Here is a 12,164-nt window from a genome sequence, read left to right as displayed (position 1 = left end):
AGATCTCCGCGGATATGCGCTGCCGGAAAATCCAGCACCTGAGCTCCGTTCTCCTTCTCGCCGCTGCAATCCTACCTCTCTCCGCCGTAGCCCGTCCATTCGTTCTCGTCCTTTCCCAGGACGACCTCTCCGATTACTCGTCTGGTTCCGATGACGTCACGGATTTCGATGATTTTCCGGAGTCGGAATCTAAGCCTGACTCGGTACTTGACCCTGGGTCCTGGTCGCCGTTGTTTGAGTCCGATTCTAGTTTCGGCAACCAGAACCATAAGGATGACGTGATTTATTATGATGGGGTCCGGAAGATGGCGGAGGCGGCGAGCACGGGGGAGTTCAGGATCATGGAGGAGGCGGTGGCCGATATAGAGTCCTCTGCTGCGGCTGGGCAACCGCAAGGGCAGTCGGTCTTGGGGTTTTTGTATAGCATGGGAATGGGGAAGGAGAAAAGCGATGCTAAAGCGTTTTTGTATCATCATTTTGCAGCACAGGGTGGGAATATGCAGTCCAAGATGGCCTTAGCATTCACTTACTATCGCCAAGAAGTAAGTTTTCTGTAGTTTAGCTTGATCCTCGTTGTTGTGTCTTACATGTGTAGGATCGTTGTCAATAACCCCCTTTCAGCAAGTCAAATCATGTGTGCGAGATAAGAAATAGAATCCATTGTATTTGAGATGACAAATATTCCCCTTTTAGGCTTAATTTTGTCATTAACTTGTCTTCCTATGTGACTGAAAATATTGAATTGAATAGCAAAGAATTGTTAAAAGGACTGGTAGCAATGAATAATAACCATTAAGCTGATTCAAACTCAGTAGGCATGATTATAAATTTGTTGAATTGGTTAAGCTTCAAGTTTTATTGTGTATTGTCACAACTTAAGTTTCCATGCACACCCTCACACATTAACTATGTACAGAATGAAAAGGTCTATTTACTTTAGTCAGAGAAGAGAGAGCGGAAAATGAAAAGTAGAAAGAGAGGATAATTGCTTGGAGACTTTGTTCTTCTCTTTAAGCAACGTCTCTTTCATGGTGTGGATTCACATTTCTTTGGTGTAGATGCATGATAAAGCAGTTGCGCTGTATGCTGAATTGGCAGAGGTCGCAGTGAATAGTTTTCTCATTTCAAAGGACTCACCTGTAGTTGAACCAATTAGAATCCACAATGGTGCAGAGGAAAATAAAGAAGCCCTCAGAAAGTCCAGAGGAGAGGATGATGAAGATTTTCAGATTTTGGAGTACCAGGCACAGAAAGGGAATGCTGCAGCCATGTACAGAATTGGAATATTTTACTACTTCGGTCTGAGGGGCATCAGGCGCGACCAGTCTAAGGCGTTGCGGTGGTTTTCTAAGGCAGTGGAGAGAGGGGAGCCTAGGTCAATGGAACTGCTTGGAGAGATTTATGCAAGAGGCGCAGGCGTTGAAAGGAACTATACTAAAGCCCTGGAATGGCTTACACTTGCCTCCAGACAGCAGTTGTACTCAGCTTACAATGGCATGGGATATTTGTATGTCAACGGATATGGAGTAGAGAAAAGGAACTATACCAAGGTATCATTTTCCTTCTCTCTCTCTCTAATTTTTCCTTGTCTGTCTCTCAGGGTTCTCTTTCTATATTTTTTTTCAATTTGTTTTATTATACATAGTTTCAATTTGTTATTTTTGCTTGGTGTTGAGGACTACAATTTAGGATTCTCTACTTCATTGTGTTTGTAAAATGCATACTTTTCTGATGCATTTTCACTTATTCTTTTGTCTGATCTGATGGCAATAATTTAACCAGATTTGTTCGTACACTATTATTGGGTATTTGATTTTGTGCATTTTTTCCTTTCATTTTTAAAGCTCGTTTCTCCTGCATATAAGTTGTGAGGCTATTTCTATTAATGCAAGTGGCAGGAAATTTCAAGTATTCTCTCTTTGCTTTTCTGTTGCAGGCAAAAGAATACTTTGAAAAAGCTGCAGATAATGAAGAAGCCGGTGGCTTTTACAACCTCGGGGTAATGTATCTCAAGGGACTTGGCGTGAAGCGTGATTTAAAGCTAGCTACAAAGTACTTTGCATTGGCTGCTAATGCAGGTCAACCGAAAGCATTCTACCATTTGGCAAAGATGTTTCACACGGGTCTGGGGCTTAAGAAAAATCTTCCTATGGTATGTGAGAATGCCAGCTTAAACATTATATTTCATTATACCTGCTTATATTCATTGTTAGTCTTACCTCAATATTTTCTCTTTTTTTTTGGAGAAATTCCATTCTTCGTTTTTTTTGTTATTTACTATGCTCATAGAGCTTTGGACGAAATGTAAGCGCTCTGGCGGCCTTGCCTCATTTTTCAGAGTGGTCCTTTTTGTTGAATACCCTTGTGTATTATCTCGCTCCTATTTTTGTTTTCTGACAGGTTCTTTTTCCCTCTTTGGTACTTGATACTTACATCTAATTTAACAAGTTAAATGGTTGGACGAACAATTATTATGTTTTTACCTTGTGCTAGGCAACAGCATTGTATAAACTGGTTGCAGAACGTGGACCATGGAGTTCCTTGTCTAGATGGGCACTAGAGTCATATCTGAATGGTGATATTGGCAAATCATTGCTCTTATATACCAGGATGGCTGAGTTAGGGTATGAAGTGGCACAAAGTAATGCTGCTTGGATTCTTGACAAGTACGGGGAACCTAGTGTGTGCATGGGGGAATCTGGAATATGCACTGATGCTGAAAGGCATCAACGTGCACATGCCTTGTGGTGGAAAGCTTCTGAGCAGGGTAATGAACACGCTGCTTTGCTCATAGGAGATGCATATTACTATGGCTGGGTATGTGGATTTGACCTCTTTTATTCTTAGTAAAATAGTTATCTTTTGTTTTCCCAAACCCTTGTCCTACCTGGCCATAATGATTGTTACCAGTGTTACTTATTGATATTTTTTTCCTTCTTTTACTCATCACAGGGTACTGAGCGGGATTATGATCGTGCAGCTGAGGCCTATATGCATGCTAAATCTCAATCCAACGCACAAGCCATGTTCAACCTGGGATACATGCATGAGCATGGACAGGGACTACCATTTGATCTTCACCTTGCCAAGCGGTACTATGATCAAGCATTAGAAGTTGATCCTGCTGCAAAGTTACCTGTATCACTAGCCCTCACCAGTTTGTGGATACGGAGAAACTATGCCAACAGTTTCCTGGTTGGTATTTTCATGTTCTCTTTTTCCTTTTCTCTTTCAGTATTTCCTTTTCCCTTTTCACCAGGCTGATGGCGTGCAATTGGTTATGTTATATAAGTATAGTCATAACGCGAGTTGAATGAGCTGGCCACCTGGTTTTCAGGTCGATATAATTGATTCCCTTCCCGAGGTTCACCCAAAAGTTGAGACTTGGATCGAAAGTGTGATAATGGAAGAAGGAAATGCTACCATTTTGACCCTCTTTGTTTGCCTGTTAACCGTCCTTTACCTACGGGAAAGACAAAGGAGACAAGCTGCTGCTGGGGAAGTGGCCCCCCGACAGCAACCTTTCGCGCAGGCTGCACCTGTAGTGCATTAACCTGGTTACAGCTATCGTCTTTATCATCGTTTCCATGTGTGAAAATAGAGGATTCTTTGTGAGGAAGATGCATTGATTTATGGTTCGCAACGACTGGCATTTCTTGATGCATGATGTACAATTGAGGAGGTGTGGTGGGGTGGGGTGGGGTGGGGGGTTACAAGGCGAGAGCCACAAATAGATCCACAGTTGTACTTTTAGGTGCGATAGCGATTTAATCTTGCAGATGAATTATATCTTTCCTCCCTTTTGTAAAATAAAACTAAAAGCTGATAAATTTTATAGAAATCTTTCGTGATCATATCATTTTTTTGTGAACCATTTTGAGTTGAGTTGTGATTTAACTTGATATTTTATAGTGTGTTTGGTTATAAAAGTTTTTTAATTAAAAAAAGTGTTTCTAAGCCAAAGTGGCGATAATTTTGTTTTGGGGTAAACAAACAAAAGCACTTGAAAAGCTGCAAATTTGGGCTTTTAAAATATTTTGTATCTATTTACAAATGATGTGTGTATATATACACACATACATAAAAGTCTCCAATAATATGTATATATATATGCAAAAACTTATGTGAGACGATCTCACGGGTCATATTTTGCGAGACGGATCTCTTATTTGGGTCATCCATGAAAAAATATTATTTTTTATTGTGAATATAAGTATGGTTAACTCGTCTCACATATAAAGATTCGTGAAACTGTGTCACAAGAGACTTACTGATATATGTATCCAATCTAATATTAGAGATCAAATTTCCGCAACATTCTATATTGTTTTTTACAAGTCACCATAAATGATCTGGATAATTTTTCTATATTATCAATTTATTAATTTAAAATTACTTGTATAATAATCTTTCTTTTGAAAGTATAATCTATTTAATATATCTAGTTTAATAATTATAAATTAATAAAAAAATATGTACAAATTAAATTTTAATCAAAATATTTTTTACTTCTAAAATATAATATACAAATATGCCTAATTTAAAATAAAAAAATAAATATATATTTTTTGTGATACAATTAGACCATTAATAAAATTTTGTGCACAAATTCATTATTTAACCAACACTTCATAAATCATATTTCAAATTTAATATTATTTATTATTATTTATTATTTTCCTGGTTTAAAATTGCAAAATTATCTGGCTGATGAGTACGACTGATGAACTCGTAACCCAGCTTTCGTCCCAACATATCTAGGTTTCTTTCTTCGTCCCCTTAGCTCCAAGTCCTCTCTCTCAAGTTGTTTTTGCTCCAAAAATCCTCAGATGGTATAAGGGATTGCTCAAACATCAAGGACTGAGCAGTTGAATGCTGAATAGCTGATAAAAATGGCGTCTTCATCGGCGAATTTGTGGGTTTTGCTCGGGCTTGGACTTGCGGGGATATTGATTATGGCTAAGAAACTGACACGGGCGGTGAAAGAAGATTTCGGGGCGTTTATTGAGAGGTTGCAGCTTCTGCCGCCCCCGCAGCCTGCGCCGCCAAAAGCTCCTCATCCACTTACTGGCCTCACTTTTGCAGTTTCTGATGTGTAAGGCCGTTTAGATTCCATGCTTCGTTGATTTGTATTGGTATTATGTTATGTTTTATTGTTAGTTAAATAATAACTTGATGCGTGGAAGCTTTTTAACTGCCAGTTTTTGTATTAGTTTTGTTTTCTTCATTTGATTTTGTTTCCTGATGGAGAAATCTGTGAAAAGGGAGGATTTTGACTGGGACCCTTGTTTGTATTTTGCTTATTTGCTTTATGTTATTTCATCAGTCTAGTTAATAGAACAGTGCAAAAGTTACATGATTGAATTCAAATATTAGTTTCATTAGCTTAGAATGCTATGTAGGGTTAGCCACAAATTTTTCATTTTTTCTATATGATGTCTGAAAAGAGTTAGCTAAGATTTTTTTCGAGTTCAATGTTTGGATTCCTCGTGTACCAGCTGTTCAGTTAGGCCTCTACTTTTATTCATAAAGTCAAGAGTTCTCTTTCTGGTTATCAGTTTCTTGCTTCATCTGAATGTCTCCTGTTCTTGGGATGTTTGTCAATGTTCAAATATATGGATTACCCTTGACTTTCTATGTTAATAAGAGTAAACTTTGTTTTAAATCTTGATACCAGATTTGATATCGAAGGATTCGTAACTGGCTTTGGCAACCCAGACTGGTCAAGAACACATGAGCCTGCGACTTTTACAAGTCCTGTGGTTGCAGCACTCGTTGACGGAGGTGCCACATGCACTGGAAAAACTGTTGTGGATGACATGGCATTTAGGTTTGCATCATTCTGTACTCAAAATTGTTTTCCACAGTTCTAGCTTATAGGCTTCAGATCTGCACTAGCTTGGAAGTAGTTCTCGGCTATGTGTTATCCTTCCTTTGTGCTGTCTTCTGTAGATTGTTATATTTCAAATTTTAATATTGTCTTAGCTTTTATGTTCATATCCAGTCTAAGTGGAGAAAACAAGCACTACGGGGCACCAACTAATCCTACCTCACCTGCTCGAATTCCAGGAGGAGCTTCAAGTGGCGCTGCCGTAGCTGTGGCTGCTAATTATGTTGATTTTTCTCTAGGTAACTGAATGTTTCTTTCCTTAGGAGTTTATTAGTTACCAATATTTGGCCTATCTATTCATGAGAAACATAGTATTCCATGGTTTCATTGATAATATCAATTAAATGTTTCTCTATGTGTTTTAACATGCAACCCTCAAGTCAATTACCAGAAGTAAGGCTCCCAGAAAATATCCTTTGGGGTGATATGTATTTTTTGTCTCTTCAATTTAATTGAATTTCTTGAATGATGGATTTCTGCTGCAACAAGTTTGACGCTGCTCCTGGTTCACTTGGTTCTTCCTGTTTTTGTCATGGCCAATTTTAAGATTCCCGCTGATCTGGTGTGATTCTGTCGTCTTCTCAAAGTTATTTATATTTCTTAGGGTAAATAGAATGCTGCCTAGGAATGCATGCAATTTACAATTTTGATGGTGCTTAGACACAGTGTTCCTTTTTTTCTGCTTTATATTTTGTATTGTTTTTCTGCAAGAATATATGGATGTTTAACTTGCTATAACATGACAGGTATAGATACTGATGGTGGTGTGCGTGTGCCTGCTGGATATTGTGGTGTACTAGGCTTTCGACCATCTTATGGGACTGTCTCCCTTTCAGGCGTAATATCTGTATCTGGGAGTCTTGACACGGTTGGTATGTATTTCAATTCTGTGTATTATCATATATTTTAAGATGCTCTATATCTGTCTCTATAGCACCATGCTAAAGACCAAGTTGGAATGATGTCAAAGTTTTCACATATAAGAGAGGAAAGGTGGAAATTTTGGAAAATACAAATAAACATTTTCATAGAGATGCTTAAACAGATGGCTTAAGACTTTGAGAAAACTCTTCTTGCTTAAGGATATTAGTACTTTTGTTTTGGTAAATTTGAAGTCTCTCGTGATGGAACTAGTCAAACATCAGCAATGCTCGTCACAAATAGTGTAAAAGTTACTTGTGAGCTAGATGGTGGTTGAATTTTGAATAGTTGTCAATATCCAATGATTGTACAACCACAAGACATTAGTACTAGATATCACATTCAGGACCAACACTCTTTTTCATTTACCTTTTCGGCGTACCATGACCAACTTGGTCCATCAAATATTTTTTTTACATTCTCGATCTTAGATTGGTGAATTTTTTTGCTCGTTTAACTATTTTAAATGCAATTTATTAAATTTCGAGAAACTGTTATTTTACACATCACGCACTGTAGAGCGCAGTCACTTTTTATTTTTGCAAACTTCTTCAAAACGAATTCTGGTTTATTTTTTAATGATTTCTATGTGGTCATATGACGCAAAAGTCCAAGAAATCAGATGTTGAGTAAAGTTGTTTTGCTGATATCGAGTCACATATTTTAGTTTCTGCAGAAGTAATTTTGTTTGGATTCCAGATTTGATTTTTTGGCTATCATGCTTATACTGATGGGTGACCATCCGCTTGTTAGATGACTTTGAGTTGACTAGAAGTTTATAGTCGAGTTATCTGTTGCCTTATAAAATCCTAGATATTATATTGTTTGTCCTATGTTGATTATTAAAGACCGACTAATTTGCAGGATGGTTTGCAAAGGATCCTAGTTTGCTTCGTCGTGTTGGACATGTGCTATTGCAGGTTCCATATACTACACAACGCAATCCCAGGAGTTTTGTGATATCTGATGATCTTTTCCATTTGTCAAAATTTCCTTCAAGCTGGTTGACTCAGGCGGTGATAAAATCCATTGAGAAGCTTTATGGAAGTATGCTCTTTTATGTCATGTATATGGATTAGCTTTTTGGGAGTTGATCTATTTTGAGTCATTACATTCTGGATCTTTATGAAGCTCCAATTTTCAGGACAAGTTTTGAGGCATGAAAATATTGGTGATTATTTGGCTTTGAAGATTCCCAGCTTAAAATCATTCCATGTGAAACAATCAAACGGCGAGGGAAAATCTTCTCCAATAAGACTTCTAGCAAATGTATTGCAGACACTTAAAAGGTTAGATTGAAGTAATAATCTGTCGCACTTGGAAATACTCTTTTCTTCTTAAAATTTTTCGGGAGAAATGCAATTTTGTTCCTCTTTGTAAGTTGCACTTGTCGATTATGAGTAATTTTTTTCATTTGCTTATTTGATTTCAGACATGAGTTCAGACAAAGTCATTGTGAATGGATCAATTCAGTAAAGCCTACTATAGATCCAGTTATCTCAGGACAAATGACTGCTGAAGTGTTAGGGCCGGTTGATACAGATATTGAAAAATGTCAAACTATCAAGGGTGAATTACGTGCAGCTATCAATGCCCTTTTAAAGGTATGCATTCTTTCAATATGACATTTGTAAATGTTTACCTTTGGCTTGATAACACTGCTTGTGTGTGGTAGAAAGCATTTCTTTATGCTCTCTCTTTATTTTAATTGTTTGAGATCTGCAATCACAGTCTATTTTCCCGTCTCTCTTGCTTAATTTCCTGTTAACATAGACAACAATAACCCTTGCAGGATTTTCTTTTAATAAAGTAGTAAAATAAGTAAAAAAAATGGTCGTCCTATTTTCTAAAATAATATAGAGCCCTTGGAAGCTTATTCCTTGATGGATCAGAACTGATGCAAAGAATAGTCTCTGTGGAGGGACCAAAGTTTACAAGCCTGACTTAGATAACCTACTGATTCTTTTGTTTTTATAGAATATAAGATATGATTAAAATCCTAGTGACTCCAGTTGTAGTGACAAGAATTTACTAAAATGTCAACAATACAAATAGTAGAAGTAATCTGCATTCTTTAGCAATCAAGTTTCTAGATATTTTGGCCTTGATAATTTGGATACTCCACAATATGATGTTGATGCTACTGTTATTTTTAATCTTGTATTCGCACATTTGGGCTCTCAACAGGATGAGGGAATATTGGTGATTCCTACTACAATCGATCCTCCTACAAAATTAGGCGCAAAAGAAATCATGACAGAGGAACACTTGATCCAGACATCAACTCTTTCAAGTTTAGCTAGTATGTCGGGCTGCTGCCAGGTTGAAGTTCAAATACCTTTCTCACACAAACATTGTTTGCATATTATTTCTCTGCGCTGAAAAATTCTTATTTCTTTTTTCAAGGTTGCAATACCGTTGGGTGTTTATGACAAATGCCCAGTGTCTGTATCGCTCTTGGCCAGGCATGGGGGTGATAGATTTCTATTGGACACCCTGCAGACCATGTATACATCTTTACAAGAGCAAGTTGATATTGCCAGCAAGTCTAAATCATCTACTGTTGTGACCCAGGAAGCATCAGCAGAGATGGCAAAAGAAAAGGTAAAGTATAATGAAGTTTTTTTCACAGTATTTCATAGCCTTTACCACCTTACACACAGCAAAGAAGAATTTGATTGTCTTTACGGTGATTTTCTTATGAAGTGAAGAAAGTCGTACCCTGCATGTCTCCGTGTGTTTCATTCATGACATTTACCTAACACAAATCTTCCTTTCTTATTTGCTATTGTAGGAGTTGCTCATTAAAATGTTAAAAAATTATACTAATTCCTGCATTTATTACTCTATTGACCTGCCCTATATGGTTTTAATTTCTTTAATCATGTGTCTGTACTTCTACCTCCAGATTGACCTTTTCCTCAAGCTCTGCTTGAGAAAATTATACATGTACTTCTCTAATTTCTGGGTGACAGTAGTTTCATCTCTACTATACCACTTGATCCGGCCTTCTCAAATGAGTGTATCACGAGTTGTCAGAAAAGGACGATTGTACAAAAGTAGTCTATGGTTGCAAGGTCCTAGCTTGCGAAAGGCACAGTGCCTGGAACTCGAACTGAACACTGTCACAGTTGGTGCTTTGAGGCTGACGTGTGCCCTTTAACCTAAATGCAAAACCCTATGTTTGGGGGGCACCACCTTATTTTGATTAAATATACACTATGGCTACAAGCTCTAAATATTTGAAGAAAAATTTGTTGCATGTAATACAACATTTATTTTAGCAAATTAGTGTACAAGCAAATATGAATGGCCTCTACATTGAATGTCAATTTTGATTTCAAAACCCCTGCATTTATTGTCCAGTATGTGCCTTCCTGTGTCCTGCGCCTAGGGGGTGTACCCCATGAACTGTCTGTCCTCCTGCTCAGGTTTCTTGTCCTAGTTATTTTTATTATTCTTGCTTGTCAAAGTTGATTTAGTATTTCTCTTCTTCCCCTTCTTTTAGCTTTTGTAGCCGTTTAGGTTCAGCGGTGAAATTTAGTGGAAGCTGCCACCTATGTATGTGGTTTCTGTTAATTTTACATTTTTAATATCGTTTTAGGGCAATCAAGCATTCAAAGATAAGCAGTGGCAGAGGGCCATCGGATTTTATTCAGAAGCCATCAAACTCAACAGTAGTAGTGCGACATACTACAACAACCGGGCTGCTGCTTATTTGGAGTTGGGAAGGTGGCGAATGTGTTAAAGCTTTCTTTCTTATTTTATCTGCTTGGATGTTTTATATTAATCATTAATTTTTTATTTAATAGTTATATCCAAGCTGAAGAAGATTGTACTCGAGCCATTGACCTTGATAAGAAGGTTTCTCTCCTCTTCCTTCCTTGCCGTGTAATGCCATTGTAAATGCATGCTTCAATTTATTATTGTTTATTAGTGTGAGAAAGACATTGTCTTGCTCTAAAACATGCAGCTTTAGTAATAGTTTTCCTAGAACATTGAAGATCATCACCGGATGCCCCCCTTTGATTTTCCCCCTTTTTTCTATGGCTTCCAACTTAGCAAACAAAGGTACTAGTATTGGTCATTTTGGTGGAAATTTGAATTATTATTTCTTATGCTTGTGCTCATATGCAGTTTCTTTAAACAGAAAATTTATGTTTATCAACCTAAAATTTTTTGACGAGATGACACATTTAATTTTTGCCTCAATAGATAATAAACCTTTTATTGGAATCGGATGGTGCAAGCCTGATTTTTTTGTGTGAAAGGACTAAGGTCTAGTTGAGAATTATGTTTTGATGTGCAGGGAGAAATGGCACCTTTTGGTCAAATATTGACGAACCTTTGTTGCATTTGTTCCTTGTGAACTTTCATCCTTCTAATTTATCATCTGCTCCTTTCTTTGGCATGTATGCAGAATGTAAAGGCTTTTCTAAGGAGGGGAACTGCACGAGAAATATTGGGTTATTATAAAGAATCAATGGAAGGTTAGTCCGCTTCTTTCTGTCAGCCGTAAATGTTGTATGAATTCTGTTCTGGGATGTCGCAAAAGTTAAGTTTTTAAGAATCAGCCAACGTTTGAAGGATCAAGACCGCAGGGTACCTATGCACAACCGAACCAGCTGAATATTCAAATATTTTGTTTTAAAATGCATACCACTAAAGTTGATCTGGATTTTGGTTACCTATTTTCCAAATGTAATTAGCAGCCATAAAAAATTAGCAACCAACTTTCTCCTTTTCATTGTACTCTCTCGATCAATATCCCATTAGTTGTATTTTCTTGTCATGATTTTCCTTCATATTTTACTTGTACTCAGATTTCAGATATGTACTCGTGCTCGAGCCAAATAACAAAAGAGCAGCTCAGACTTTGGACAGGCTGAAAAAGTTCTTTGTGTAGATTATCCAAAATCTAGACGAGACAGACACAGCATCCAAAAGTACTTCATATTCTGGTATCGTGTTTTTGTCTGAGCTGCTGCAGCAGTTCCTCCATAGTGCAAGTGCAAGTGCCAGTTTCAGTTTACAAACACCGATCTTCCACACAAATTTGAGGCCTTGAAGGCAGTCTGCATTTTGTTTTTTAACAAGAGGGCTTGATGAGAAATACTTGGGCAGCAGTGGCAAATTCTCAATAGTTGTCTTGTAGGCCTACACTGGTGAAGTCAATTTTGTTATATTCGGTATTTGTTACTGAAGTTATTTTCTTAATTTGAACGCATATGTATTATTTACTCCGAAACAAATTGTTCGTGAGAACTCTGTCTGTTACAAAATCTTATAGAAAAAAATGCAAGTATGGTTCTAACGAAGTGCAACAAAGTCATTTGCATTGATTATCCATGTA

At 37.3% G+C, this 12,164-nt stretch overlaps 2 protein-coding genes across 2 annotated transcripts; both read left to right on the top strand.

Moving 5' to 3' along the window:
• On the top strand, positions 1–3,859 carry LOC142521239 (ERAD-associated E3 ubiquitin-protein ligase component HRD3A-like). The gene is made up of 6 exons (XM_075624465.1): positions 1–542; positions 1,059–1,550; positions 1,937–2,152; positions 2,494–2,817; positions 2,953–3,195; positions 3,338–3,859. The coding sequence occupies exons 1-6, from the start codon at positions 15–17 to the stop codon at positions 3,551–3,553; spliced, it is 2,019 nt and encodes a 672-aa protein (XP_075480580.1). The 5' UTR covers positions 1–14; the 3' UTR covers positions 3,554–3,859.
• Positions 3,860–4,707: 848 nt separating this feature from the next.
• Positions 4,708–12,129, top strand: LOC142521241 (translocon at the outer membrane of chloroplasts 64). The gene is made up of 13 exons (XM_075624466.1): positions 4,708–5,095; positions 5,678–5,830; positions 6,005–6,129; positions 6,637–6,762; positions 7,676–7,858; positions 7,956–8,100; positions 8,244–8,415; positions 8,999–9,133; positions 9,218–9,415; positions 10,416–10,543; positions 10,624–10,675; positions 11,232–11,301; positions 11,635–12,129. Exons 1-13 carry the CDS (start codon positions 4,893–4,895, stop codon positions 11,715–11,717), a joined length of 1,773 nt encoding a protein of 590 aa, XP_075480581.1. The 5' UTR covers positions 4,708–4,892; the 3' UTR covers positions 11,718–12,129.
• Positions 12,130–12,164: the final 35 nt, after the last annotated feature.

Source organism: Primulina tabacum, chromosome 12 (genome assembly GCF_025594145.1).
Source record: "Primulina tabacum isolate GXHZ01 chromosome 12, ASM2559414v2, whole genome shotgun sequence".
Taxonomy (NCBI): domain Eukaryota; kingdom Viridiplantae; phylum Streptophyta; class Magnoliopsida; order Lamiales; family Gesneriaceae; genus Primulina; species Primulina tabacum.
The sequence above is the reverse complement of the archived record's forward strand: the minus strand, read 5'-3'. Positions and strand labels throughout refer to the sequence as shown.

What these genes read in the sequence shown, in the direction of transcription:
- LOC142521239 (XM_075624465.1), top strand. Translation starts at nt 15, where the DNA reads ATGCGCTGCCGGAAAATCCAGCACCTGAGCTCCGTTCTCCTTCTCGCC. An exon ending in TCACTTACTATCGCCAAGAA is followed by an intron (nt 543 to 1,058) that starts GTAAGTTTTCTG and finishes TCTTTGGTGTAG; the next exon opens with ATGCATGATAAAGCAGTTGC. An exon ending in AGAAAAGGAACTATACCAAG is followed by an intron (nt 1,551 to 1,936) that starts GTATCATTTTCC and finishes TTTCTGTTGCAG; the next exon opens with GCAAAAGAATACTTTGAAAA.
- LOC142521241 (XM_075624466.1), top strand. Translation starts at nt 4,893, where the DNA reads ATGGCGTCTTCATCGGCGAATTTGTGGGTTTTGCTCGGGCTTGGACTT. An exon ending in TGGGAGTCTTGACACGGTTG is followed by an intron (nt 6,763 to 7,675) that starts GTATGTATTTCA and finishes ACTAATTTGCAG; the next exon opens with GATGGTTTGCAAAGGATCCT. An exon ending in GTATGTCGGGCTGCTGCCAG is followed by an intron (nt 9,134 to 9,217) that starts GTTGAAGTTCAA and finishes TCTTTTTTCAAG; the next exon opens with GTTGCAATACCGTTGGGTGT.